Source organism: Erinaceus europaeus, chromosome 7, assembly GCF_950295315.1.
Source record: "Erinaceus europaeus chromosome 7, mEriEur2.1, whole genome shotgun sequence".
Lineage (NCBI taxonomy): Eukaryota > Metazoa > Chordata > Mammalia > Eulipotyphla > Erinaceidae > Erinaceus > Erinaceus europaeus.
The window spans coordinates 104,916,665-104,943,687 of record NC_080168.1 but is presented as its reverse complement, the minus strand read 5'-3'; the positions used below and the strand labels follow the sequence as shown (position 1 = coordinate 104,943,687).

The 27,023-nt window shown below is 39.8% G+C and overlaps 1 protein-coding gene and 1 long non-coding RNA gene across 2 annotated transcripts in view; one reads left to right on the top strand and one right to left on the bottom strand.

The window, feature by feature from the left end:
- LRIG3 (leucine rich repeats and immunoglobulin like domains 3) overlaps positions 1–24,190 on the bottom strand; it is a 61,364-nt gene extending 37,174 nt beyond the window's left edge. The window contains exons 1-3 of the mRNA XM_007516658.2: positions 23,781–24,190; positions 17,547–17,618; positions 16,697–16,771 (exon numbers count right to left, since the gene is read on the bottom strand). Coding sequence (XP_007516720.2) covers positions 16,697–16,771; positions 17,547–17,618; positions 23,781–24,025 — 392 coding nt within the window. The 5' untranslated portion in view covers positions 24,026–24,190. The remainder of the gene's footprint in view (positions 1–16,696; positions 16,772–17,546; positions 17,619–23,780) is intronic.
- LOC132539479 (uncharacterized) lies at positions 23,692–25,810 on the top strand. The gene is made up of 2 exons (XR_009550798.1): positions 23,692–23,815; positions 24,187–25,810. It is a non-coding gene; the product is annotated as an uncharacterized LOC132539479 (long non-coding RNA).
- Positions 25,811–27,023: the final 1,213 nt, after the last annotated feature.

Here is a 27,023-nt window from a genome sequence, read left to right as displayed (position 1 = left end):
ATGAGCCACTGTGTGGAACAGAGTTTCAGTTCTTTCAGTTAAAAGTCAAGTCAACATAAAGCTGTTTTAACTCCCAATAATAAAGAGGTTATCCTACAGTAATCAGGCCCTATATATGTGCTAATCCAAACATATATTAAAAATGAAAAAAGAAAACTGGGTTGAAATTCACCCACAACACAAACAATTGGTATAAATTCATTTCAGTACTTCACATGAACAGAAATTTAAGGGTAAGTCCTAGAAGACACTTAATGAATAATTATTTTGATGCAAAATAATTTCAACTCTATATAGAATAAAATATATCGAATAAAAATTAACTTTATGTTTTGAAAATTTTTAAATCCTGGGATCAAGCAGTGGCATGTTCAGTTAAGGGCATAGATTATTATGCAAAGGATGTGGGTTTGAGCCCAGACCTCACACATGTAGGGAGGTGCTTCACTAGAGGTGAAGTAGCTCTGCAGATGTCTTTTTCTCTCTCCTTCTCTATCTCCCCTCCCCTCTCAATTTCTTTCTGTCTCATGAAGTACAACAGAAAGTACAACAACAAATGTCCACCAGGAGCTGTGGTGGATTCATACAATAACCCTAGTGGCAATAAATTAAAAAAAAAAAAAGGAAAGAAAGAAAAGAAAAAAATTTTATCCACAACCTCTTTTTTGAGGCAAACATCTCTTCCACAATAAGACCACTACAGTTATACTTGAGATTGAGTCTCCAGAAATTTGGGATTAAATAGATGGGTCTCTTAAGGATCTTTAAAAAGTGATCAATCTTGATTTTATTCTAGAAACTAGGTCAACCTTGAGATTGAATTTATCTAAACTGTAATTTGAGATGAATATGTACATCAGAAGACTGGCCTTTATAGCTGCCAGTCAGGTAAAGGACATACAAAAGCTGATTCCACACATTAATCAACCTGTTAGAAGAAGCAGGCTATCTTTGAAGCAGCATTTCAAGTATCACAGTTCACTGCTAGGTTTTTCTTCTTCTACTGCATCCTGATTGACTACACGTTGTGAACCTTGATTCCCTCACATGTCAGTGGGTGGGGATGCAGGCCATCTCTCCTAGCTCTCAGGAACTGTGATGGTGGATCTGGATGACAAGCACTCAGAAAACCACACTTATCAGAAGCATCACATGACCATCCTATGAAAACTGTAGCCTCTTACAAAATCTGACCTCACCTGTGGCAGATTTCTCTCAGTCTTTCCTTTGGTGGAGTCCCACTGCCTGAATGCTCACTCTTTCTCTTGCGTAGCTTATTTCCTCATGTTCCCGGGATATGCCATATGCCTTTCATTACCATCTCCAATATACTTAACATGTGGAGGTGCTTTGCTTCTCTCCTATGTTTGGAAAGGCCTTTATAGGATTGAGAGTTTGGGTATGTAAAAGGTTAATTTTATTTTTTTAAAAATGTGATCAGGCTGGGAGGAATATCATTGTGGCTATACAAAAGACTTTTCATCCCTGAGGCTTCTAGGACCCAAGTTTAATAACCACACACCACCATAAGCAGTGAGATAAATAAATAAAGATAATTTTGACTTAAAAGTCTGTATGTTTCTGTAATACAATTTCACATATTTTCTTGATATGTTACCACACCACACACTCCATCAAAGGCTATTTGAATCTCTTTATCCTTATATTTCTCCTTCCTCCATGTTGGCCACTTCAATTTGCCATTACAGTCTAACTGCCTGTTTTTATTTTAGTGTGTGTGTGTGTGTGTGTGTGTGTGTGTGTGTGTGAGAGAGAGAGAGAGGGGGGGGGGGGGAGAAGAGAGAAAGAGAATGGAGAGAAGAGAGAAGAGAGGAGAACTGACTAACCGACCAGCCACAACACTGTGTCACCATATATAGAGAGCTCCTTCCATGCCCATGAATTGCCTGGGGCCTTATGTCAAGTAGAGCATGCGATGTCTGCTTGCTTTGTTTCTTGATATTCCAAATATAAGTAAGATTAGCTGGCATTTGTTCTCCTTCTGAATAGGACTTTGAAGACATGGTTGATGCTAGTGCTGCTAGGAGCACACTTGGAAAAACCACCCTAAATGAGGAAGATGGTTTCCTCCCATCAGAGCTTCTTTTTCCCTTAGCATTCCATGTTTGCACAGTAATGTCTCTCGGTATAGCTCTTTCTGTTCTCTCATCTGATGGTACTCAGTAGGGGCTTTCAACCTAGAAATGTGTATTACTTCACTGTGGAAAATGTTTTTGTGTCTTTTGTTTCTTTGTGGAATTCCAATTAAGGACTTCCTATGTGACTTCTATTTCCCATTGTTTTTCCTCTCGTTTTCTATCCCTTTGTTTTTTGGTGGTTCCTGAGGGAGTTTTTTAAATTTTCATCCAGTACTTCTACTGCCTTAAGTATTTGAGAACGAAAGAAATATAGGTAGCTATCAAAAGAAAATAGCACTGCTCACCTCTGGCATAATGTGGTGTTGGGACTGAACCTGGGGCCTCAGGCATGCAAGCTGGTGCTCTAACAGGTTATCTCCCAAGTTCTCTATTTGTTTTGAAAAGCACTCTTTATTTAAACTAATTTACTGAGTTCATTTTCTTACTATTTTAACCATTATTTTCATGAAACAGGAATTGTTTTCTTTGCATATGTAACATCTTTTCTCTCCAGAGATATTGGGTTGTTGAGTCCTTTCCCCTTCATTTGTCTCTGGTTGTGTTTTTCCTTTTATGTAAGACTCTGACTTGGTTGTTAAGACACTTCTTCAAAAGTCAGCTGATCACTGGCAATCCATTGACATTTAATAAAAAAGCAGCACTAAATAATTCATTGAGGGCAAAGTGTGGACTAGACTTGCTAATTGGGTGACTCTCACCACAGGTGGCTGAGAGAAGACATAATTCATGGCAAGATATCCATAAGTCATACTGTGCAAGTTCTCCAGTTGGCTTTTACTCTGGTGAGGGTAAGCAGAACTGCCAGTGTCTCAGAAGGCTAACAGGAAATAAGTGGTAGGAGGGAGTGTAGCCTTAACACTCAAACTTGACTTCATTGCAGAAGGCACCACCCTTGGTCCCCACCCCTTCCCCAACTGGGACTGTGTCCTAAATTCCTGACTCTCTTTCAGCTCTCTTAAGGGTAGGCTTTCAGTCTTAGATCAGTGATGAGAAGGAGCTTTGATTTGAGTTTTGGAAAAGGAGCCTCAAGGTCTGATGGCTTCTTTAAAAAAGGCTTCAACTCAATCCTCTATTTTCAGTCCTACTCTGCATCCCCACTTTTACAGCTCTGAAGTTTTAATTATTAACTGTGAAAAAAAAAGAAAGTTTCTTTTGGATCTACTCTATTTTCTCTCTCCAGTTATAATTTGTTGAGAAAAATTTTATAATGTCTTTCATTTGGGCTTTCTCCTGTTTTCTCTTTGTTCCTGACATTGTATATTTCTAGGAGGAAGCAGAGGGAAATGAATGTATTCCTGCTATCATGCCTAATAGGAAGTTTTTTATAAAATTCAATAAGTAAAACCATTTTTTCCTATAAAAAATAAAATATGTAACAAAATCCTCCTTCAGAAACCACTGTCATCTTAATGAAAAATCAATCAACTTAGATTTGTATAAATCATCCTCTGTTATTGAGAGTCTTGATTCATAAACAGCTATCATACAGAAGATTAATTCTGTAGGAATACAACAGACTAAATTATTGTTACTGTTATTATTTTTTCTGATATGGACTAGAAGCATTACAGACACAGAACACCTTGATTTCACCTAGTGTTTAGCTTGAGGATTACAATGTAGTAAATGGGATAAATTACACAGGCAGTTGAGTTCACAGCCCTTGTCTGTATTTTATAGACTGGAAAAGACATTTGTGGAAACTGTTCGGGTCTGACTGTGTCTGCTAGTGCCTGTGCTGCTGACATATATTTGACCATAGATGGAGATATGAATAATTAAGTACAAATTCTGCAGAAAGAAATATAACTCGCCTATTAAATTTAAGTGTGACCCAAAATTGCTTTTATTTATTTATTTTTATTGTCACTGGCATACAGCTGGTGCTTAGTGCCAGCACTATGAATCCACTGCTTCTGTTGGCTATTTTTTCCTTTTTTTTTTCCTTTCTATTTTTACTTGATTAGACAGGGAGAAATTGAGAAAGGAAAGGGAGGTAGAGGGAGGAGAGAAAAACAGACACCTGCACACCTGCCTGCTTCATGTTTGTGAACCATCCCCTCTGCAGGTAGGGAGTGAGGGCTCGAACCCTGGTCCCTGTGCATGGTAACTTGTGCGCTCACCCAGGTGCACCACTGCCCAGCCCTCCCCCAAAACTTCTAAAATGTAAGTGCCTCCTTAAACTACTAAAATGCTGGGCTAGAATCAACTGGGGGAGAGAAAACAAAATTGTTATACAAACAGACTCTAATGCCTGAGGCTCTGAAGTCTCAGGTTCAATTCCCCATACCAACATAAGCCAGAGCTGAGCAGTGCTCTGGTAAATAAGTAAATAAATGAAAATAACTGAAGAAATTAAGCTAGAATAAGGTAATATTTTGAATGTTTAAGTAGTCACTTAAAAGGCTTATGTGAAGGTATTTCCTATGAAAATTACTATAACTGTGGGGATCTAAGCTGACACAAGTCAATATTGGCCAATCTCAGATATCTTAATCTGGGCACCATATTTCACACTGTACCACCAGACAGGGTGTGTGAGGCAACGGTCTAAAGTCTAGATCTGCACTGACTGGTATAATAGCCACGGGTCATGTGTGATCATGTGCAACTGTTTAATTTAAAGTCACACTAACCAGAATTTCAAGTGTTCAATATTTATTTATGTGGCTCCCCAAAGTGGAAAGAAAAGATGGAGAACTCTGCCTTCACTGCACAACTTGCCCCCTGGACAGCACTGGTCTAGACCCCATGTCAAAAAAGAAAAGGAATGAGTCAAGAGAAAGCTTTAAGAAAACCTGTGTTTTAAGAGCTGTATGTATCACTGTGCAGAATATAGGGTGAAGTTGTTCCCCCTAACACAAAGAGTGGGACAATGGGTAGAGGCCAAAGGAAAGCAAAACTCAGCTTAGCATTTAAAAAGCCTCAGTGATTAGAGCTGTTCAGAGAGGAAAGGCTCCCCACCAAGTAAGCTTTACTCCCTGAGAGAGACTTCTTTATAGGGGGAAAAATGTCTCATAAAACTAAGTTATCAGAACTTCCTGCAGACAGTCAAAACAACAAACAAAAGAATTGAGGCCAGTTGTATTACATAGAAAACTATTTCTAGTTCTCCTTACCTGCTCATTGATACTTATGTAGAAATGGTGATGAATAAGTCAAAGCAAGGAAGAGAACTGAATAAACATTCACTCAATTAATTGCCTTCCCTGACTTAGTAAACATTTGTTCATCTTTTTTAATTATCTTTATTTATCTGTTGGATAGAGACAGACAGAAATTGAGAGGGGAGAGGGAGAGAGAGAGAGACACCTGCAGCCCTGCTTCACCACTCGCAAAGCTTTCCTCCTGCTGGTGGGGACCATGGGCTTGAACCTGGGTCCTTGTGCATTGTAACGTGCGCTCAAACCAGGTGCGCTACCACCCGGCCCCACATTCATTCATCTTTAAAGAATACCCACCTCTACTCCTAGGCCAATGTGTAGGACTACAGTTTTGAACAACACTGTGCTTGTTCTGATTCTAATCTTTATGTTTATTTTGTTACAAAATCATTTAAAGTTACTCATGCATAGTAAAGTCAGTGAAAGATTGTATACCACAATTGCCCTGCATCATATGGTATCTGCAGCATGGAAATGAGTGGAGAATTTCATTTTTGTCTTCAAACCCCACTTGGAGAGATTGTTGTATTGACTAGAGAGAGAAGGAAAGAGCTAGGCAGGTGAACTGAATTGTTAGAAAGGAGGCACTTACATTCATAATTGCCTTTTCCTTTCATGTTCTGGATTTAGTACTTCAACAACTTTCAGCCCAAAGACAGGGTAATGCTGGCTTGCATCCTGTTCTGTTGTCTTGGTGTCCCTATTCTAGTAAAGCTCTGAATCTCTGCCTTATGGGAGAAACTGAGATGCTAAACTAAGGGGGAGGAAGAGGAAAAGGAGCTAGGCCAAGAGAGAGACACATGTTGAGTCTTGCCATGCTAATCATGCAAAGCAACTGGCAGTAACTTCATTGTTTTGTCTGTCTTGGCAGCCCAGGCTGCACTCAACATAGAGAAGTCTTTGGCAGGAGCTGTGCTTCATACTTCAAAGCAGCAATCAAAATGGCTAGAATGAAATTGAAGGAAGGGATGAGAAAATGGTGCAGGTTCAGGATAAACACTGGTAATACAGGAATTTAGTGGCAAGCTGTAGTGCAAAGTCCAGTTCAATGGTCTGGGCGGTGGGGGTGGGGGCTGTGTGTCTATTTTTATGGACTCCCCAAGAATCACCACTGAAAAAAGGTAGTCACTCTGTGAAATTTAAGAATGCTGCTATCATGGAAAAATGGAGTTTTATTAATAAAAAGAAATCCTTAATGTGTGTGATGAGAAAGACTAAATCATTTCTTTCACAATTCACTACACATATGAATTTGGACTGTGTAACCCATTTCTTGGATCATTCAGCAAACACATTCTATCTGCCATGTAGGCTCTGTGCTGATGACAAAATCGTAGTGGATCTAAAAACAAGAGGCAGTCGGGCTTTTATGAGGTTTCATTCTTATGAGGACAATGAACAATAGTCAGAAAACAGTAACTGAAAAACATGGGTGCATACCTGATTTTAAAATGGACATTATAAGCAAAAGAGTTAAAAAATGTACAAGGGGAAGTCAAATTTAGCAAAAGTTGGGCTAGGGTATGTATCCTGTGCAGAGCAAAACACATATGCAAAGAACATATTTCCGAGGCAAGAGCATTTTGCCTTTGCCACTTCTCGTAGAGAGGAGTGATTCTAAAGAGGATTTGATAGCAACAAAACATTCTGATCAGTCAAAGCACTGTATGCCTTGGGAAAGAATTTTTTTCATTTATTTATTGTTTATTAGTTTATGTGCTCACTCTTGATCCACTCACAACTGGAAATTCCAGAAGAGTTTAAAAGAGGCAAGAGCCAGTCACAAATTTTTCTTTCAAAACTAGTCATTCTAAATCAAGAATTCAAAAACCGAGCAGGCTTACTAATATATTTTGGAGACTGGTTTATGATTAAATATAAGAAGAAACTTATAATAGTGTTAGCCACAAATACAGTTTGGTGGATTCTATTCTTTCTTTCACTTACAAAGCATATAAACCTTTTAACCAATAAAGCAATCCAATTGATCATACTAAGATATTTATGCACTTGTTTTGTAATATCTGAGTTTCATGAACCCATATCCACTAAATACAGCAATGCCTGTATGGCTCCCATTGTGAAGAAGGTAGTACCCTCAATGCAGAATCTATGACACATAAACATTAGCCCAGTTCCCGCCTGTCAGTAGACCATACATTTTGGCATGAACTTTCCAGTTAAGGTGGTCAAGGTCCAAGAGATTATCTACACTTAAATGTGGGTAAAGTTGAGGCACAGCTTATGTTTACCTAAATAGAACAAAGCTTCCTAGTCTCACTTCCCTAGTTAATATGACAAACTGGTGAGCACTTTTCAAATACTAAAAACAGGCTTTAATTAAAATTAAAAAAAAAAGGTAGTCCCTGTTTGAACTTTATCACAAAGCTGTAAAATCACTCACTTGGAAGCATATATAAAGCTTGCCTTCTCTTCTCTACATGGAGCTTTATCTCTGAGCCATGAGTTATTGAAGAATTAATGTTTTAAAAGCTACAAACTGGATTTGACAAATTATTTAAACTCTCTGTCATGCAACCAAACAAGAGTCTCCTAAATCACTGTCTGACAAACTGATTTTCTAAAAGTCTGATTTTTGCAATGCAATCATCAATGTGTGTTTCTAGAAGAAATCCCCACTTCATATGGTGCTGGGCTGAGTATAAAGAAAACAGAATACTTGAGATCTCATATCTAAGCACAAGTTCAACTATACCCTTTTCATTATGCTGAAGCCAGTGCTCATATATTTCTCACCCCATGGTCAATTCCTCTTTGTAGGGAAACAAAATGTGGTCCTAACATACAGCAGGACTCAGAAGGTAACAGTTCTAAAGATGGAGGGATAGCAGGTATTTAGAAATCGCATTATTCACCTGACTTTATGATTGCTGACTCTGAACATAACTATTAGTTAATGACTCTGGGATGAGACAAACAGGACAATTTCTGTACTTAATTGAAATGTGGTTACTCTATTCCCCTGATTAAGGAAAGACTATGTTCCAGGCCAGCAAAACAGCACATGGGGATAGTGTGCTACTTAATATGAGCACGACCCAAGTTTGAGCCTGCCCCCCCCAACCCCCCCCACACGCACTGAAAGAAGCTTAGATGTTGTGGTCTCTTTCACACACTCATTCTATCTCTGTCTCCATCTACAGAGAAAGAAAGAAGAAGAAAAAGGCTATGTTTCATGACTTCCCTTACTGCAACCTATAAAATAATAAAGTTTATCAACTCACTGATGTCTGCTTCCCCGCCTAGGCCTGTCACCTCACACTGTACAGATTGAAACCACTGCCCTGCCAAGCCTTAAAACCTTACTTGGAGATGTCTCTATTGCATTTCTCTTCCTCCGTTATTCCAAGTCCCTTGAGGGCAGAGATTAAGGTCCCCCCCCCCCATATCACATCACAAGATCACATCCTTTGTTACTGGGCCCTTTGAACAGTTCAAAATCCACCTATAGATACAGAGGTCCACAGTGCTGTTTACAGCTGTTAGTTACAGCTGAGTGCTCATAAACTCACTCTCTCTCTCTCTCTCTCTCTCTCTATATATATATATATATATATATATACATATATATATATATATACACATACATACATATATATTATTTTTATTTACTGGATAGAGACAGCCAGAACTCAAGAGGGAAGGGGGTGGTAGAGAGGGAGAGAGACAACTGCAGCACTGCTTTCCCTTTGCAGGTAGAGACTGGGGGCTTGAACCTGGGTCCTTGCACACTGTAACATGTACGCTCAACCACAACTTTTTTTTCTTAACCATTTGAAGAGAGTAAAAGTCTTCCTGGAAATTCTTCCAGAAGCAGAGGTCTTTTTCCTTCCCTCACTTAACTGCTGTTCAGAGGTTTCAAAATCCTTCTAGCCTCCTGTGACCCTTCTGTTCCAGAGTCTACCCTGGGCCTCCACCTCAACTCTTTTCTCCTCTGCTACGCCCCCCCCCCCCCCCCCCCCCCCGTGACTGCAGCAGAGCAGCTCCTGCAGCTCCCACTTTTCAGGCCCCTTTCATGTACATCCTGCCACCTGATTCTTTACAGAAACCAGAAGAGATAGAGCACATGGGGTGGGGGGAAGTAGCATAATGGTTATGCAAAGACTCTTATGCCTGAGGCTTCAAAATCCTAGGTTCAATCCCTCTACCACCATAAGCCAGAACTGAGTAGTGCTCTAGTAAAAATAAAATAAAAATAAACTAAAAAAAATTTAATAATAAAAATATTTAAAGAGAAAGAGAAAGAGAGAGAGAGAGAAAGAGAGAGAGAGAGAGAGCAGATGACACACTGCCTGCCTGTACAGATAAACAAGGACAAGTTAATTAACTCTGCTGAGGTCAGACAGGTCATGACTTTAAGACAAGACAAAAACCTGCATTTCCTTTCCTAGTTCCAGTCCCTCTGCTTCTGCACAAGGGCCTGTGATCACTCTTACCCATTCAAACATTTAATGAGGACTCCCTATGTTCTGGGCTGCTGAAGGGACTGAAAGCTCAGTAAGATACGAGTCCCACCTTAAATAAGACAGGCAACAAATGCCATCAGAAGCAATAGAAGAAAAACAGACATACACAAAAACAAACAAAAAACAATGTTCAAGGCCAGGCAGTGGCACACCTGGTTAAGCCATATATTAAAGGGCACAAGAAGCCAGGTTCAAGCCCCTGACCCCCACCTGTAGGGGGAAAGCTTCACAAGTGGTGGTAACGCAGGGCTGCAGGTGTCTCTGTCTCTTTCTCTCTCTCTATCCTTTTAGCTCTCCCATTCCCCTCAATTTCTATCTCTAGCTATCAATAAGTAATATATATATATTACTTATTAATATATATATATTAATATATATAACCACACACACACCCTCCTCAGAATTTGGCAATAAGCACCACCATCCAAGTTTACAGCAGAACTTGGAGGGAAGGACATGACCTTCTGATTTTCCTGCTTCCTCACAGAACTGCCATACAGGAATATGATGTGACAGAGCCACATCTCAGGGGGCATCATGGCATTAGTTTCTGAAGCTACTGGATGTGAAAGAACCACTTCGAGTCTGAGGTACTTTTTAAAGATTCCTTAAATAGCAGCAAAACACTTTACATAGACAGTTTCTCTTTTTTTTTTCTCTCTCTCTTAATCCTAAAACCATTTCTTTCTTTGGTGGATGATTCAAGATTGTCATGGGAGAGAAGGAGGTAGATGAGGGGAGGGGGTAGGGAGGAGGTTTGTGGCTATGAAAGTCTATCTTTAAAGACCAAAGTCATCCTCAGTAGGCCAGGATATTCAAACTTAAAAATGCAAGTGGGCAAGAAAGTTCTGTTTTTCCCACATACTTTTTATTTCCCACATCCTATAGAGTGTGTGCTCACTGGCTACAATGGACAGCTGAATATCTGAGCTACTTCTCATACATTCTCTCCCTTTCATTATTATTGCTGTTACTACTATTTCATTTTAACCAAGAATGAATAGTTGGACATAAGTTAAGTAAAACATATTTAGTTTTTGTCTCCACTAAAGTTCATTTAGTCATTGGTTTAGGCTATGCTGATAGAAGAGAAGGAAAGGGGGGCCGGGCTGGGCAGTAGTGCACTAGGTGAAGTGCACATACCACATTGCGCAAGGATTTGGATTCAAGCCCTTGCTGCTCATCTGTAGGAAGGACACTTCAGGAGTGGTAAAGCAGGTTTGCAGGTGTTTTCGTCTCTCCTTCTCCTTATTGGCAGCAATGACCCTAATGGCAATAAGGAAGAGAGACAGAGAGAAAGAGAAAGAGAGAGAGGAAAGAGCTGCCTTGTGGATTCTGCTCAATGGGTATGGTCGCTCCATAAATATTCCTTCATTCATACACAAATTAACCACCAGCTCTGGGCCATATGGCTGCAGTGAAGACTGGGGAAAACAAGACCAAGTCATAAAGGATTGAAAATATAGTCAACAAACAAATGAAAACTATTGTTTTACTCTACAAGGCAAGGTGAGCCTTAACAGGGCAGGAGAGGCTTAAAGAGATGACTTTTATTCCCTAAGAACCTCACATAACTCCCCCCCCTCAACTTTAGGCCTAATTAAAGTCTCACCTTCTAGTGATCCCCTCCTAGAATTTTCATATGAAACTGTAAACCCTGTTTCCCGAGAGACAGACAGACACACACACACACACACACACCTTTCTTCTCTGTTCCCTCACCTCCCTACCCCCAGCCCCGACTCCCAGCACCTCCTGAACACATCTTTTACTTTACCTTCTGTCTTTGATGAGGTCAGCTATGTGAGAATAGAGAAATTTGTCTATTTCATTCACTATTGAATCTTGACCCAAGAGCAAACCTAACAGAGTAGGATTTGGTAAATAATCAAAAAGAAGCCTTCTCTGATCACATGAAAGGGCAACTGCCAGAACTCTCTAGCCCTATCCTTTCTCTCCCTCCACAGTATTTATCACAAAACTGAGCTCATTTTAAGTTTGTTTACTTATTTTCTCGCCCCTCCACTCCATGAGAATGGAAGTCTCAAGATAAGTATGAGTTTGTCTGCTTTCTTCATGGCTGCGGCCCAGCACTTAACACAGAGCCTTGTGCTGTTCATTTATTTAATATATTTGAGTTGAACAATCATCATCACCATGGCTCATGCTCACTAAGCACTCCGAGTATACAAGGTAGTTTTACTAGTCTTCTCTCTCTCCAAATCCTCACAACTGTGTAAGGGAGGCACTATCGTGGTTCTCATTTTATAGATGAAGAAACACAAACAGAAGGTAACTTGCCCAAGGTCACAAATGTAGCAGAATAGAGCCAGGAATTAATTCCACACCATCTCACTTGAGCTTTGTTTTTAATTCCTGTTCCACTGACATGGCCAGAGCTGCACAGTGCATCAAGACCATCATCACTCCTGATCTACTGCCATGGTTTCCTCATTTATCTGTCTCTCTAAGCCACTACCCCCCATCCCCCAGTGCCATCCCCTCTGGCTACTACCACACTAACACTACTTTCAAATGGCAAATCGGATCCCTCACTGTTTTAAATCTAGTCAGTGATTTCTACTGGTAGAACACATATTTGAGGATCCCCTCTAGAAGAATAACAATGTGATCTCTGGAAAAATGGCATGCTGTGAAGAGAACTGTGGACCTAAGATAAATGGTCTACCTCGAAAATAAGAAATAAGATGAAAGGGAGTCGGGCGGTAGCGCAGTGGGTTAAGCGCACATGGAGCAAAACCAAGGACCTCACTAAGGATCCTGGTTCAAGCCCCGGGCTCCCCACCTGCAGGAGAGTCGCTTCACAGGCGGTGAAGCAGGTCTGGAGGTGTCCATCTTTCTCTCTACCTCTCTGTCTTCCCCTCCTCTCTCCATTTCTCTCTGTCCTATCTAACAAAGACGACATCAATAACAACAACAATAATAACTACAACAACAATGAAAAACAAGGACAACAAAAAGGAAAATAAAAATATTTTAAAAAAAGAAATAAGATGAAAAAGCCTATTCGATTATAATCAGTTGGCTGCTACCATTAGTTCCAGTAATAGTTATGTCATCAGACATAGCGAGGTCGATGCATTAACACAGATATTCCTGGGTCCTAGCCAAACTCACTGATTCAGAATGTCTAGTGATGGAGGTCAGTAAATCTGTATTTTTCATTCTCATTCTAAGTACTCATTTGACAATCACTGACCCAAACCTTTCCAACTTCAGGACATGAGGCAAACATCTGTGTATTGAACAACCCTATATAAACTTTCAGTGTCAAAACTGAGACCTAATTAATTGTATTTAGTAACCAACAAGGCCTCTTTTGTCCAACAATAATGCCTAATAACTTAGAGACTCCTTCCTGCCCTGTTCAGGGTCACACACAGTTTTCCTAAATGTTCAATGCATGAGCAGATTATACATGTCACAGAAAGCCAGAACAATCACATCTATTGCTAGTAAAATCAGTTCTTGAATGTCAGTCAATTTCACTACAAGATATCTTCACACCAGTGATTATTTTTAAGTGTATTTTTTAAAAATATATATTTATTTATTTTCCTTTTTGTTGCCCTTGTTTTTTGTTACTGTAGTTATTATTATTGTTGTTGATGTCATTGTTGGATAGGACAGAGAGAAATGGAGACAGGAGGGGAAGACAGACAGGGGGAGAGAAAGACAGACACCTGCAGGCCTGCTTCACCGCCTGTGAAGCGACTCCCCTGCAGATGGGGAGCCAGGGACTCGAACCGGGATCCTGGCTCCAGTCCATGCGCTTTGAGGCACGTGCACTTAACCCGCTGCACTACCATCGGACTCCCTTAAGTGTATTTTTAAAAGACATTTTTATTTATTATTAGATAGAGACAGAGAGAAATTGAGAGGGGAAGATGAGATAAGAAAGGAGAGAGACAGACATCTGCAGCCCTGCTTTGCCACTCATGAAGCTTTCCCCCTGCAGTCGGTGGCCAGGGGCTTGAATGTGGGTCCTTGCACTCTGTAATGTGTGTACTTAGCCAAATTCACCACCACCCAGCACCCCCCACACCAATGATTATTTATTCCATTTTTTCCCCTAAATTATACCATGCCTCGGCCAGGAAATTATGAGGAAAACAAACAAATAAACAAAAACCACAAGCTATGTCTTGTCCAAATACGCCAGTTGATTTCTGAACTAGATCTGTACAGAATTCATAGGAAAACAGATCAGTTCAAATCTTTCATATTCTGAAAGATTCTTAAAAAACTTTGCTAATGAAACAGTTAAATGTTCATTCAACCATCATCCTCAAAATATTAGTATTTAATCACGTTAAGGTCTCTCTGACATCAGCACTTGTTCCTAAATGACTGCATGTACCCCTGGACAAGAGGCACCCTTCGACTCTTTATTAGTTTCTGGCTGCTATAGCTGAAACAGTCTTCTATGTGTCCAGCCCCTCCAGACAGCAGGGATTGCTGCTAACCAGAGCAGCAAAAGTCGAGAGCAGAGACTTTCACCTGATAGTTTCTTTTAAGTCAGTTTTCAGAACTGACTTAATTTGAACACATTGCCCAGAGAAATGTTTCCCTCCACAAAATATATTTAAAAAAAAAAAGGAAAAAGAAATGATTTCAATAGAGTAACAGTCAAATAGTCCTGAGAACTATTGATACTTTCTCTGAAAGGTATGGCATTGATTCAAATGTGGTGCTCTAGCTAGTTTCTGATATGACTCAGGTGATGTGGTCTAGTAATTTCTTTTGAAAGTTCAGAAAGATATCTAAGTACTCAATTTTAGTGCTGATCATTATACTGAAAGTGACTCAGTATAAAATAGCTTATGCTTTCCAAGACAGAAATTAACAGTGCCATAGAAACAGAGACTATATACTACAACATCCAAAGAAGCCTATATGAGAAAAAAAGACATTTGTGAAAAGCATCCAGACAAGCGCATTTTTTAAAAAAATATTTCATAGGTATCAAAACTATCATTCAGTATTCACATTGAACCAGCAGGCCCATCACCTAAATCACTCTTCACAGAGTCTATGTAATCTAGGCAATAAACAGACCCTATCAGATAAAAATGAACAACTATTTATTGCAGGTTAGATGATCTGCAGTAAATAATGAGGATGAAAGTGAGGTTATTCAGGTTCACCAAAGATTATTCAGTACTCAGTAAACACACACACACACACACACACACACACACTCACTCACTCACACTTAAATGCAGGAGAAGACTTCACATTTCAAAGGTTTCTAAATTTCTAGATTTTATTTCTATTTTCTCATTTCAAGTTAAAGCCTTAAAGTGTAAAATTAGCAGTATGTTTCCAATAGAACTTTCTAATTTCCTTAGGAATCCTTATGCTTTCAGCTTTCTACCATGCCAGAGAGGGCTGCTTTCCCCACCCCACGTAGATTCTGAAACTCTACTACAGATGCTCTCAGCCATGAAGCATGCAGTGACTCTCAAAGCTCTCTTGAATATGCTGACAGAATCTGCCAATACACAGTGCAGGGCTACAGGGTAAAGTGGCATTCATTGAGATTTAAAATAACTCCTCTCAGTCAGAGTGGCTAAAGATGTTTAAGATACCAAAACCAATACTTAAAGAATCCAGATTTTTAAGCAGTTGGTGGGGGTGGGGGTGGGGGGGACAGGTATTGATGCAAGCATAAAAATGTTCTTTAAATTTAGTGTTTATTTGTCAAATACCAACTGCTTTTTTTTTCATTCCTTTCTGTTTCTGATCTTTGGAAAAACCACATCGGTATCAAATGTCACTTAGTTCTTATTCAAACAGAAGAGAGCAGACATAGCGGCTACACCCGTGACTTAGCTGACCTGGGCCCTCAGTAAAAACAAACCTCTATAAATCACCAGATGTAAGCAATTGGGCAGTGATCATTTTAATTAATTGAACAGCTTTCCTGAAATTTACTATATAATTTCAACCCCCCCCACACCTTCCCCAGAAGCAACTAACAACGGTCGGTTTTTTAAGTCAATTAAAAGAGGAAATATTTTTAATTTCTGTGACTTAAGTATATATTTAGATTATCTGAGATTAAGGCGGTAAACTATTTGATTTTAGAAACCAAACAAGGAGCATTTTAAATGTTAATTTTAAAGACTGAAAGTCAATTTTACTCCAAAATATCTCTAGTGCATGAATATAAACATGATATACAATATATACTGCCCTACAAATATGGAAAATTCAACACAATTTGGTTTCCATCTCATATTTGCAAACTAACATGTAATGGCACGTAGCTCTAAGCACATAGTTCATTTTAACTAGATAAAGTGATATTTGATGTTTCTGAACCTTATTTTTTCACTTCAGGTCCTATACATAGAATATTCTCACCCTGTATTTACTGTGGAATGTAAAACATAAATTCCCCAATAAAGAAATTTTTAAAAAATAAAATAAATAAATAATAATAACAATAAAAAAGAATATTCTCACCAAATCCAGTTCTTCCTCACAAAGCAACTCTGCTCATTTTTAACTAGGAACTCTGCAATACCTAATCCACAGGTCTTATGCCATCTACTGACTACGACCAGAGTGCAAATCCTAGTCTATAAAATATAATCAAATACATGTACCTCTGGTAAAGGTGACTTCTCTGAATCATGGAGATCAACCCAGCAATGACAATAAAGTGTAAAAGTATACTGTTATAACAAAACTTACAATTTAGAAGGTGAGACAGAGCTGGAAGACAACCATTTGAAGAGCCTATCTTCATTAAACATTAAAGATGTACTTGTATTTTGTTTCTAAGACCTTAGCCCATAAGAAACTGATAACAGTGTTTCTGAAAACATGCATGGGAAGTCCTGTTATATTTACTTACAAGGACAGCAGTGTGATATTTTCTGAGACTGGGCCCAGATTTGGAATGGCTTCTAATTCATTGTTGTTCAGTTTTCTATAAATGTTTAAAAAAAAGGGGGGAGAAAAAAGACAGGAAGAAGTTGATTAGGTTGTCTGTAATTCACAGAGGTGAAACATTTATAAAATCACTCTGAAATGGGAGCCCAGTGGTGGCACAGTGGGTTAAGCGCACATGGTGTGAAGTGTAAGGATCATTGTTAAGAATCCCAGTTCGAGCCCCTGGCTCTCCATCTCCAGGGGAGTCGCTTCACAGGTGGTGAAGCAGGTCTGCAGTGTCTATCTTTCTCTCCCCTGTCTACCCCATCTTTCTCAATTTTTCTCTGTTCTATCCAACAACAACAACAATAACAACAGCAATAATAAGGACGATAATACAACAAGAGCAACAAAAGGGGGGAAAATAAAAATAAAAAATAAATCTGGCATTTCAATAAAACTTTTATTAAAAATACTATAAAATATAGCTAAGCTGGGGGGGGTGGAAGACAGTAGCACACCCAGTTTGGTGGACATGTTGTAACAGTGTGCAAGGACCTGGGTTCAAGCCCTCAGAACCTGCCTGTAGGGGAAAGCTTCACAAGCAGAGAAGCAGTACTGTAGACATCTCTCGTCTGTCTCTGTCTCCCCCTTCCCTCTAGATTTCTCTCTGTCTCTTTCTAATACATGTATTAGATTAAAATATGTATTTAAAAATACATCCAACCTGATGTTTTAAATAATGTATTGCAATCCAAACATTCCTTATATTAAGTAGTGTGATGGGTAGAGTATCGTATTCAAACCTCGAAGAGAAAATAACTAAGACTTACACTTCTCGAAGGTTTCGAAGGTGGCTCATGGAACTTGCCTTGATAAAAGACAATCTGTTGTGGCTTACGTCTCTAGAAGAAAACAAAAATAAAATCATAAGTAGTTTAGAATAGTCATTAATAACATTTAATGATGTGTAAGACCAAGTGGACTTAGGGATTCTATCAACACTGGTGACGGCATAAGAAACTGGCCTGGCTTGTCCATAAACTAGATGTCAACCAAAACATGAAGCTCAAAATCCAAGCTCTAAGGACAAAATTAGTTTAGGAGGCTGGCAGATTGAATTGCTTGAAGCCCACAAGCGTTTCAGGAGATGTATTTTGGCACACAGTGAACGGAGCTTTTGTGAACTGGTTATTTTGCTTCACCCTCCCTACTCCCTACCTTCTCATTTCCAACTTGATATGATTAAGTCATGGTTTATGAAAAGTGGCTAATTAGGCAGGTTACTGAACCTAAAACCTCTAAAGCACCTTTTTATCATTATAAAATTAAGCAGCAGTGTCCTTATTACAGTCAAACAGAACAGAAATTGCTTTTCATTCATATTTGTTTCTCTGTGCTAAGGCACCAAGTTATTTAAAGAGATTAAAATGGTGTGTTTTGAGGTCTGAAAACAACCTGAATCCCCCGCCTTCCTGAATCCCCCAAATTCTCAGTGCTTGGTAATACAATGTATAGTTTAAACCACATCAAACACATAGCTGAGTTAAACAGACTGGACAAATCCTATTATCAGATTTTTTTCAGTGTTTTTATTTATTTATTTATGTGTGCATTTATTTATTTACTTATGTATTGGCGGCGGGGGGGGGGGGTCATCATTGGGTTTCACTGCACCAGGCAGACTTTTTTAGAAAGAACAAGAGCCATAGACAGAAAGAAGGGAAAGACACCACAGCACCAAAGCCTCACCCAGTGTAGTGGGGGCGGGGCTGGAATCTGAGCCCCAGCATGGTAGAGCAGGCATCCCCCAGGGGAGCCATCTGCAGGACCGCTTTCCATTCATTAAAATAAACGTGCTTTCTTCCTCAGATTCATTTCAACTCAGTCATAATTTCCATCAGACATCATTATTTTATTTTAAACAGTTTTTATTTTTTTATTTATTATTATCTTTATTTATTGGATAGAGACAACCAGGAATCTAGAGGGAGGGGGTGATAGAGAGGGAGGGAGTCAGAGAGACACCTGCAGCCCTGATTCACCACTCATAATGCTTTCCCCCTGCAGGTGGGGACAGACATCTTTTTTTTTTTTAAAAGCAAGCCAAAACTCCTATATATACAATAGTCCAGGACTAAAAGTCATCCCAGCCAGCATTTAAGATTCAAACTATGGAACAAAATATGGCAGGTTTTTGGTTATATTCACTTTGATCATCACTACATTGAGTGCCTTCAAAATGGTGTAGCGAAAATGAACCTGTCAAGGGGCTACCTAACACCAGGTTGAAAATAAGCATGACTGAAGCTTTCCTACTGAGAGAGGTTAGCAAACACTACACTAATTCTGCATTTAAAATGAAGAATTTTAAAATAACCAAAGTTTCAGGTAACCAGAAAGAAAGAGGAAACAAACAAACGAGAAGCACAATATTATGCAGTGTGCACCCATTAGTCAGTTAGAAATAGGAGTTCCTTTCAGTCTTTGGATGTTTGTAGAGAACAGACCTGGATTTCTCTGTTTCACCTAAAAAAAAAAAAAAAAACTGCAAAGGTTTATTTGAAACATGCTTGCCTAAAGACCTACCAGACAGTAACAGACATGAGTAGATTTGTTCTGGTAGAGTTATAACATGAAAAGAAAAAAAAAAATCTGGCACAGTCTTTAAACTATAAAAATCCTGCAATTACAACCACTGCTGTGCATGCTCACCATGCTGGAGCCAGACACTTTCCCTCACAGCCCAGCTCACATCCATCTGGAGTTCATCAAGGAAACCGTGAGCCCAACAATGCACGTTAGGATTCAAACAAAAACCTGTGTGCTTTTAGAACCACAGACAGTCACAGATTTCCCACAGGGTTAAAAAAAACAACCAAAGGAAAGAGTTCTTCACCTGGGAGGTAGCCTGAAACAACAGAAGTCTCATTTGGATCCACTTAACTAAAGAATGTTGAACAAACATAAGACTGCATTGCCTATTGTTTCAAGTTTTAAGAGGAAAGGGGGGGAACCAATCTGGTATTTTTACACTTAATACAGGTGATTTTTCTATTTAATTAGAAAAACTAAAGTCACACTCTTCATTTTTAAGGATTATTTCACTGGGCAATCCCATGAGAGAGACTGAATGTTAACCATTTTTTTTTTTGGGGGGGGGGGGGAATCAGTCATGGAATGAGGTCTCTAACAAAAGATCTTTAAAGTGAAAAAAGATCTTTAGAGTGAAAAACTGCCTTCAAAGAGCAGAAGACATTCTGGAGACCACTCATTTCTAATCCAGAAGTTGGAGCTGGCAACCTTAGATATTTCAATAATTGCAACACACTTCCATTCCTGAGTTTTGTGTACTATTAAAACCACATTATATGTGGTGGAGAAAAGAAAATCACCTCCTATGTGACTTTTACTATTAAATACTTAGAGCCATGGAACTTTTAATATATCTAAATTTAGATTTAATACAGTTTTTGTTTCAGAAATGATTACTTTCCAGTTAAAGGATGTCATATTTTCCTAAATATTACTTTATTGTTTTTATGGCTGGACCATTAAAAGCAAGTTCAAGTTGTACAATGTCAATACTTTTCTAAATCCATAAATTCATTCAATAAATAAAGCAGATTATTTGGTTTAAAAGTTCTATTAATGAAAATCTTCTCAAAAACCTTTTGTAGTTAAGAATAATAAATGGAAAAGGTGATAAGGCAGAAAGGTGTTAATTAATTATCCAGAATTCAGATTGCCAAGTACTTGAAAAATTAAACTCCACCTGGAAGAGAAGTCTCTCATCTTGCATATTAGCAAGAAAACACACACACACACACACACACACACACACACACACACACACACAAACACACACACACACACATATGAAAATAACCAATTTACAACATTTGGTTCCAGCTATCATTTTTCTTCCTTTTAGCATTTGGAAATCTGACTTCCAAGTCAAATTTTAAAATGCAAATCGAGCACAGCTTCTTAATCAATCCCACTGGGGCCCAGGGAGCTGCTAATTCAGCAGAAATCTGGAAAGCTGAAAAACAAAAAGGCAGGCTGTAGCTGTTTTAAGACACTGATCCAAAGTGACTCATAAATCAGCCAGCTCTGTTCAAGTTTTCAGCCTGGAAAATATAGAAGAACAGCTGTAAAAACCATAAAGACTTATTACCCCCACCCTAGTCCCAACTCTGGTACCAAGCAGAAGATGTGTTAATAAAAAGTACCTTTCAGACTTTTGTCCCAAACCCAACTAACTAACTCAGACAACTCTGTGTGATAAGATAAATAATTTTGAAATTTCGGTGAGATGTGAGATTTTAATTATATCTGAAGACCTCATCAGAAATTGAGCAATCAGCCTGGCTAAAGAGCTCACTTATATGTATATTGCCTCTGCCTTGCCATCTGCAAAGGTTCAAGTTCAGCCCCCACTGCATTGAAGTAAGCTGTGGCGCTGTGGTCCCTCTCTCCCTCCACCTCTCCCCCCACTCTTTGTCTCTCTCTCTCTCTCTGTCTGTGTCTCCATCTATCTAAAATAAATAAATAAATAAATAAATAAATAAATAACTGAAACTAGCTATGTATGACATTCTATTAAGCACTCTTCTTAGGTCCAGGACTCTTTGTAAGCACAAACTCTAGGTGTAAACTCAAAACTGACTTTATAGGCAGTTGTAAGGAACTTCAAATACTGTTTTTTAAAGAGCTACTTTCATTGAAATATTAGAAGTTACTTTTTTTTAGAAGTTACTTTTTGAAAGAACCAGGCACATTATTTTACACCTCAAACTATTCAACTTTTCACACAAGGAGTTTTAATGGCAATAGCTTGTGACTGAATAAAATGGGAAAACATCCATTCATAAGATACTCCTTATTTTACCTTGCAAGTTCATAAAATGAAAAAAGATAGGCACTGATTTTTTATTCTAAAAAAAATGCTCTCATAAACTATTTCTAAATTTTTTTTACTGTTTCAATTGTCTAACAAACACAAATTTAAGACATAGGAAATAACAAAATGCATTTTTTCCACGTATTTCTGAAGTGTGAAACTGTTTTTCAAGTTACATGAAGCCTCAGAAGGCAGTAGCTTATGCCTCTTCCAAACACCAAGTAAAAAAGAAGTTTAAAGAAAGTTTAGTTCCAGGAGTTTATCTGCTCCTTTCAAAGGTGAAGCCAGGAGACCTCTAGAGCTTTAGACACAAAAGAAACATTTACAATAAAGAATTTAGACCACATGGCTTGGTGACAACTACCAAATTGGTTAAAAGTCACACAAGTACAAGAATAGCGAGTTGTCCAATGAATGATCACAGCGGGGCTTCTGACAACAGAACTAGTGCTTATTTATACAAGTGGAACTTATTTTCACATACATTTAAGGAATGTAGACTTGTATTGAGACAATTTACTGCTGGCGGAAATGTAATTAAAGATTGTGCTAACCAAATAAACTGTAATTTGTTTTTAGTGTGCCACCAAATTACCTGCAAAACAAAATCCTAATTAGGTCAGCTACTTTTAAGACAATGTTTAAATAGGTATCAAACTCCTTTTGGTTTAACTCAACTTCTAATCAAGAGAAATACAGTTAATTTTTTAAAAGACATTCAAATTCACACACACACACACACACCCATCTGCAGCCACTGAGAAAACTACTAAATAGAAGTTGAATGTAGTAAATGACCCAACCATTACAAAGCACACAGCAGGAAGCACTGTACTCATTTACTTTTTCTCATCCCTCTATTATTCATAGGTGTTCACCTCCAGTCATTCAAATGTTCAGTTCCATATGTTGTCAATAGAGCCATTCACATTTCTTGAATAAGGCAGCATGACCTCCACTAGAGGCAATTGAACAGAATTAGCCACAACTAATTGAAAGTTCTCCTGCTTTAGGTTAAAGCCTTTATCTTCTTCAACTGTAATAAAAATTACTAAATAAGACATCCTATGATAAGAGATTAAACATTAATCAAAAAACCTTGTAAATCTACTTTATTAAACTAAGGTTCATTAGCATACACAAGTCTGATAATAAAATGCTTTTAAACCACAGTATTTGAAATTACTTGATCAAAACTAAGACATTAGGATAGTCTACTGAAATTGTTTGGTTAGGCCCAAATCTAAGAACCAAGGATGGGTTTCGTTAAAATTTTAGACAACTATTGGCTGTTTTTCTAAAAGCAAACAATGTTTAACTTTCTGTTTGCATTATACAGTTTTAACAAAACGAGGGCTGAGAGAATGAAGTGACGGAATTTGTGAAGAATCGCTGTTTTTCCAGCTTAACTACTACATTTTCCTTCGTGTTCTTCCACGCAGTTGGCAATGATTTCAGGTTTTTCAGACTCTACAGCTAGTAACCGGAAACTTGCCTAACTGCACTAAGCACTCTCTTAAACCGTCTGGGCATGCTAAGCAATCACAGAAATCACGTCCTTGATTCAGCAAACTTTCCATCTTTCCCTGCCATGTCTCCTGATCAGTCTGTCACCTTAGTGGAATTTGTTCGAGGAAGGGATTTATGGTGCTTCCTAATGAGAAATTAAACAGAGAAAGAACAAAAGCTTGAGCTGTGACCAAACAAACACTGCTGATGGAAGGGATCCCCGCAGTGAAGGGGGAGCGTTCATTAACTGGCAGGGGATAGGTACAGAGGCCTGGACAGGTTAGAAATGATCCTTGAGTTAAATGATCATTGGTAAGATTGCCAACTCCCGCAGTCTACAGTTTTGGCAGGGGAGTGAGTACCTGTGACTCCCTTAGTGAAGTCCAGGTGCAGAACTCTGGCACTGCCTCCAGGAGTTGTCAGAGGCTGCTACCCTCGGCCCATAGGTGGCCAAGAAGGGCGCGCCCACGGTCCACCTACACCGCCAGCAAGGTGTGTGTGTGTGTGTTGCGGAAGGGGGGGGGGGGGCGCGTCTTGGACCCTACGGCTCCTTTTCCATCCAGCGCTACGGACAACCCGCAGGAGGCCTGGACTGCGCCAAGACCCCAGGCCCCTCGCCGGCTCCACCGTAGCCCACAGGAAGAATACTTACAATCGAGTGACCCAGGACGGGAGCAGCTCGGGAAGGTGCGCCAAGCCTTGGCGACTGCAGTCCAGCAGGTCCCCGAAGCAGCGGCAGGGTGCCGGGCACAGAGGCTCAGCGACCACCCCCGAAGGCTGTTCGGGAGCCCCTCGGCCGGCGCGGCGGCCGCCCTCGGCCAGGCCCGTGCGCCCCAGCGCAGCGCACAGCAGCAGCCCCAGCGCCGCCGCGGCCACGCGGAGCCTCGGCGCGCCCATCGCGGTCCCGCGGCCTCTCGCCCCGCCCGGCCCCACCGCGGCGCGTACTCCCGGCCCGGAGCAAACTTCCAGCCGCCCCGCGTGGACCGCTGCGCTCCGACCGCGTGCGCGCTCCTTTCTTTCGCGCTCCCAGGTAAACTCCTTTCTTTCACTCTCTGCAGCGAAGCTCTTTCATGCCCCGGAGCAGCAAGAAGGAAACGAAAAAGAACGGCCAGTTGCAGCAAGAGTTGCAGTAAGAGCCAAGCCGGGCGCCGGACCCCTTCCAGCAAGCAAAAGAAACTTTTTCACCCTCCTCCCCGCGGCGGCTCGCAAAGTCTCGGCGCTGCGGAGTCGCTGGGCGGGCGGTGCAGACACCCTTGCGCGCCCATTGGCCGCCCACGTCCCCTTGGCCACGTGACAATAACAAGGCTCCAGCCCGGGGAGGGAGATCTGGAGAAAGTGGAGCTGAGATTGTAGGAAATTCGGAGTTAACATTTTCCAGCCTCTCCAGCCAGAAGTCGCTCCTACATATATCAAATGCAGTTGAAGGGGAATGGGGTGAGCAAACAAATGAGTAGCTATTAGGCCAGCTCTCCCTGTCTCAGAGATGACTTGTAGGAATTTCAGAGGAGTCAAGTAAAGTTACTAGCTCTGTTAGGAGGAAACCCTTTAAGTTCGAATTTTGAAAATCGTGTAGCCAAACTCTCCATAGATGAAACAATATAGTTTCAATGAGAATAAGAGTTCTCATACTGTTTGACTTTTTCCCCCAATATACAGCTTCCAAACTTAAAATAATGACACGTAAAAGTTAAAACATGGAGAATATTGTCTCGAGTTAGAAATGGCCAGCTGTGGTGTAGTACTGGGGAGGGGGTTGGTAGAAACTAACCCTCTAGTGAACCTCTCTGGCAACAATTATATATTATTCAGTGAAAAAACTAGAAATGATAAAAGTAGTCACAGTGGTATTCCAAAGCATAATGAAAACTGGAATTGGAGGATAAAATTAATAAATGTTCTTTTCCACCTGGGCTTTGAGAGATGACGAATCCTGACTGAGAATGCTACCAGGCTAGAATTCTTTGCCTACCTCCAAAATCATCGTGGGTCTAGGTTTATAAGACCTGACAGTGAAGTCAGTGCCTTCATTTGTTCTTGCAAATGATTAGTGTCAAAGGATTTGAAATTGATGGGGATCCAAGATCACCTGTGACTATTCTCCTGTGGGTGAGGAAATGGACCCGGGAAATGTAAAAAATCTGTGGCAGAGAAAAAGGAAGAAAAAGAAATAATAATAAAAAAAAAGAACACATATTTTAAACTTCCACTCGCAGACATTTTTTTTTTTTTGCACGTTATTTATCCAAGCATTCCTGGGAATCGCATGAAGACTGTTTTTTAATGAGGTATAGCTGAGACTTTAACTCCATCTCTAATGTCCAGTGGATCTCCACTGTAACAACAAATCACCCAATAAGTAAGCACTTCCACTCAATAAAAAAGACAAACTTTGATGTCCAAGCACAGTATTTTAGATATGCTAGCCCATCCTCTTATTTTCAGTGATTGTTTGCATCAACCCCACCACCATTTGAATGATGTATGATTTAACAATATTTGTAGGCCCCCGGTGTTGGTGGACATGGTTGAGAGGACATTACAATACATAAGACACAGAAGCTGTCAAAACTTCATGAGCAATGAGGCAGTGCTGCAGGCATCTGCCTTTTTATCTTTCTATTTACCACTTCCCTCTCCAGTTCTCTGTTTTTTAGCAAAATAAATATATTTTCAATGATGGCACCTTGGTTGTGAATTATAATTTTGGCTGTTTGAGAGTGGGCAAAACACACCACAGTTATACTGTGGATTTTCCAGCTAATTCTCCCCCATTCTACCATCTGTTTCAAATTTTAAAAAATTGAGTTTTTTTAAAAGAAAAAAAAAAGAGGGAGCTGGGCGGTAGTGCAGCGAGTTAAACACATGGCACAAAGCTCAAGGACCAGCTTAGGGATCCCGATTCGATCCCCCCCCCTTCCCCACCTGCAGGGGGGGGTTGCCTCACAAGCGTTGAAGCAGGTCTGCAGATGTCTATCTTTCTGTCCCCTTCTCTGTCTTCCCTTCCTCTTGATTTCTCTCTGTCCTGTCCAACAACAACAACGATAAACAACAAGGGCAACAAAGGGGGTAAAGTAGTCTACAGGAGCACTGGATTCGCAGTGCAGGCACCGAGCTCCAACGATAACCCTGAAGGCGAAAAGGAAAGGAAAGAAAAGAAAAGAGAAGAGAGACTCCATTATCCATGTATCTTTAGGTATAAGCATGGTGTCATGAGTATGGTGGATTAATAAACATGGCATAAATAGAAATTGATTGCCATTGGGAACAGGGGAGACCTGTTTTCTTTCCCCTTTCTATATATACTCTCCTTGCAGTAGTTCATCTTCTGGGATTCCTGTTACACCTATATACTTATGTTTACCACATCCGTTTTCCTAGCCAAGATCTTTCTCCTAAACACAAGATCCACAAATTAAATGCTCAAAAGTAACATGCCCATCAGCTTTTGCTTGGATTACTGCCACAGCTTCCGTCCTATCTGGCATTCTAATCCTTTCTCCAGAGTGCAATCAAGTGATAGCCCCAAAACACAGTGGTAGCATACAGTACTTGCAAGTGTTAGGTTCCAAATTCAATTCCCAACACCACCTATGCCAGCATGGTGTCTGGTTCTCTCCTCTCTGGTTAATAAACAGATACATTCTTTTAAACAAAGTAAGAATAACATGTCTAGAATTTAATTTCCCAATCCCTTAAATTTACTCTTTTTTTTTTCAAGTTCACTATCTCAAAAACTGAATCCCTCCTCTTTGTGGCCAGATGTCTTCTGCCTCAGAAGCGTGAATCACCCTTCTCATTCTCACCACCACCTGTATCTTTTATCAATTAGCATGTCCTGACAAGCTAGAAAGAAATGTATCTCCTCTCTATCTCCATAAACTGTTATGCAGACTCA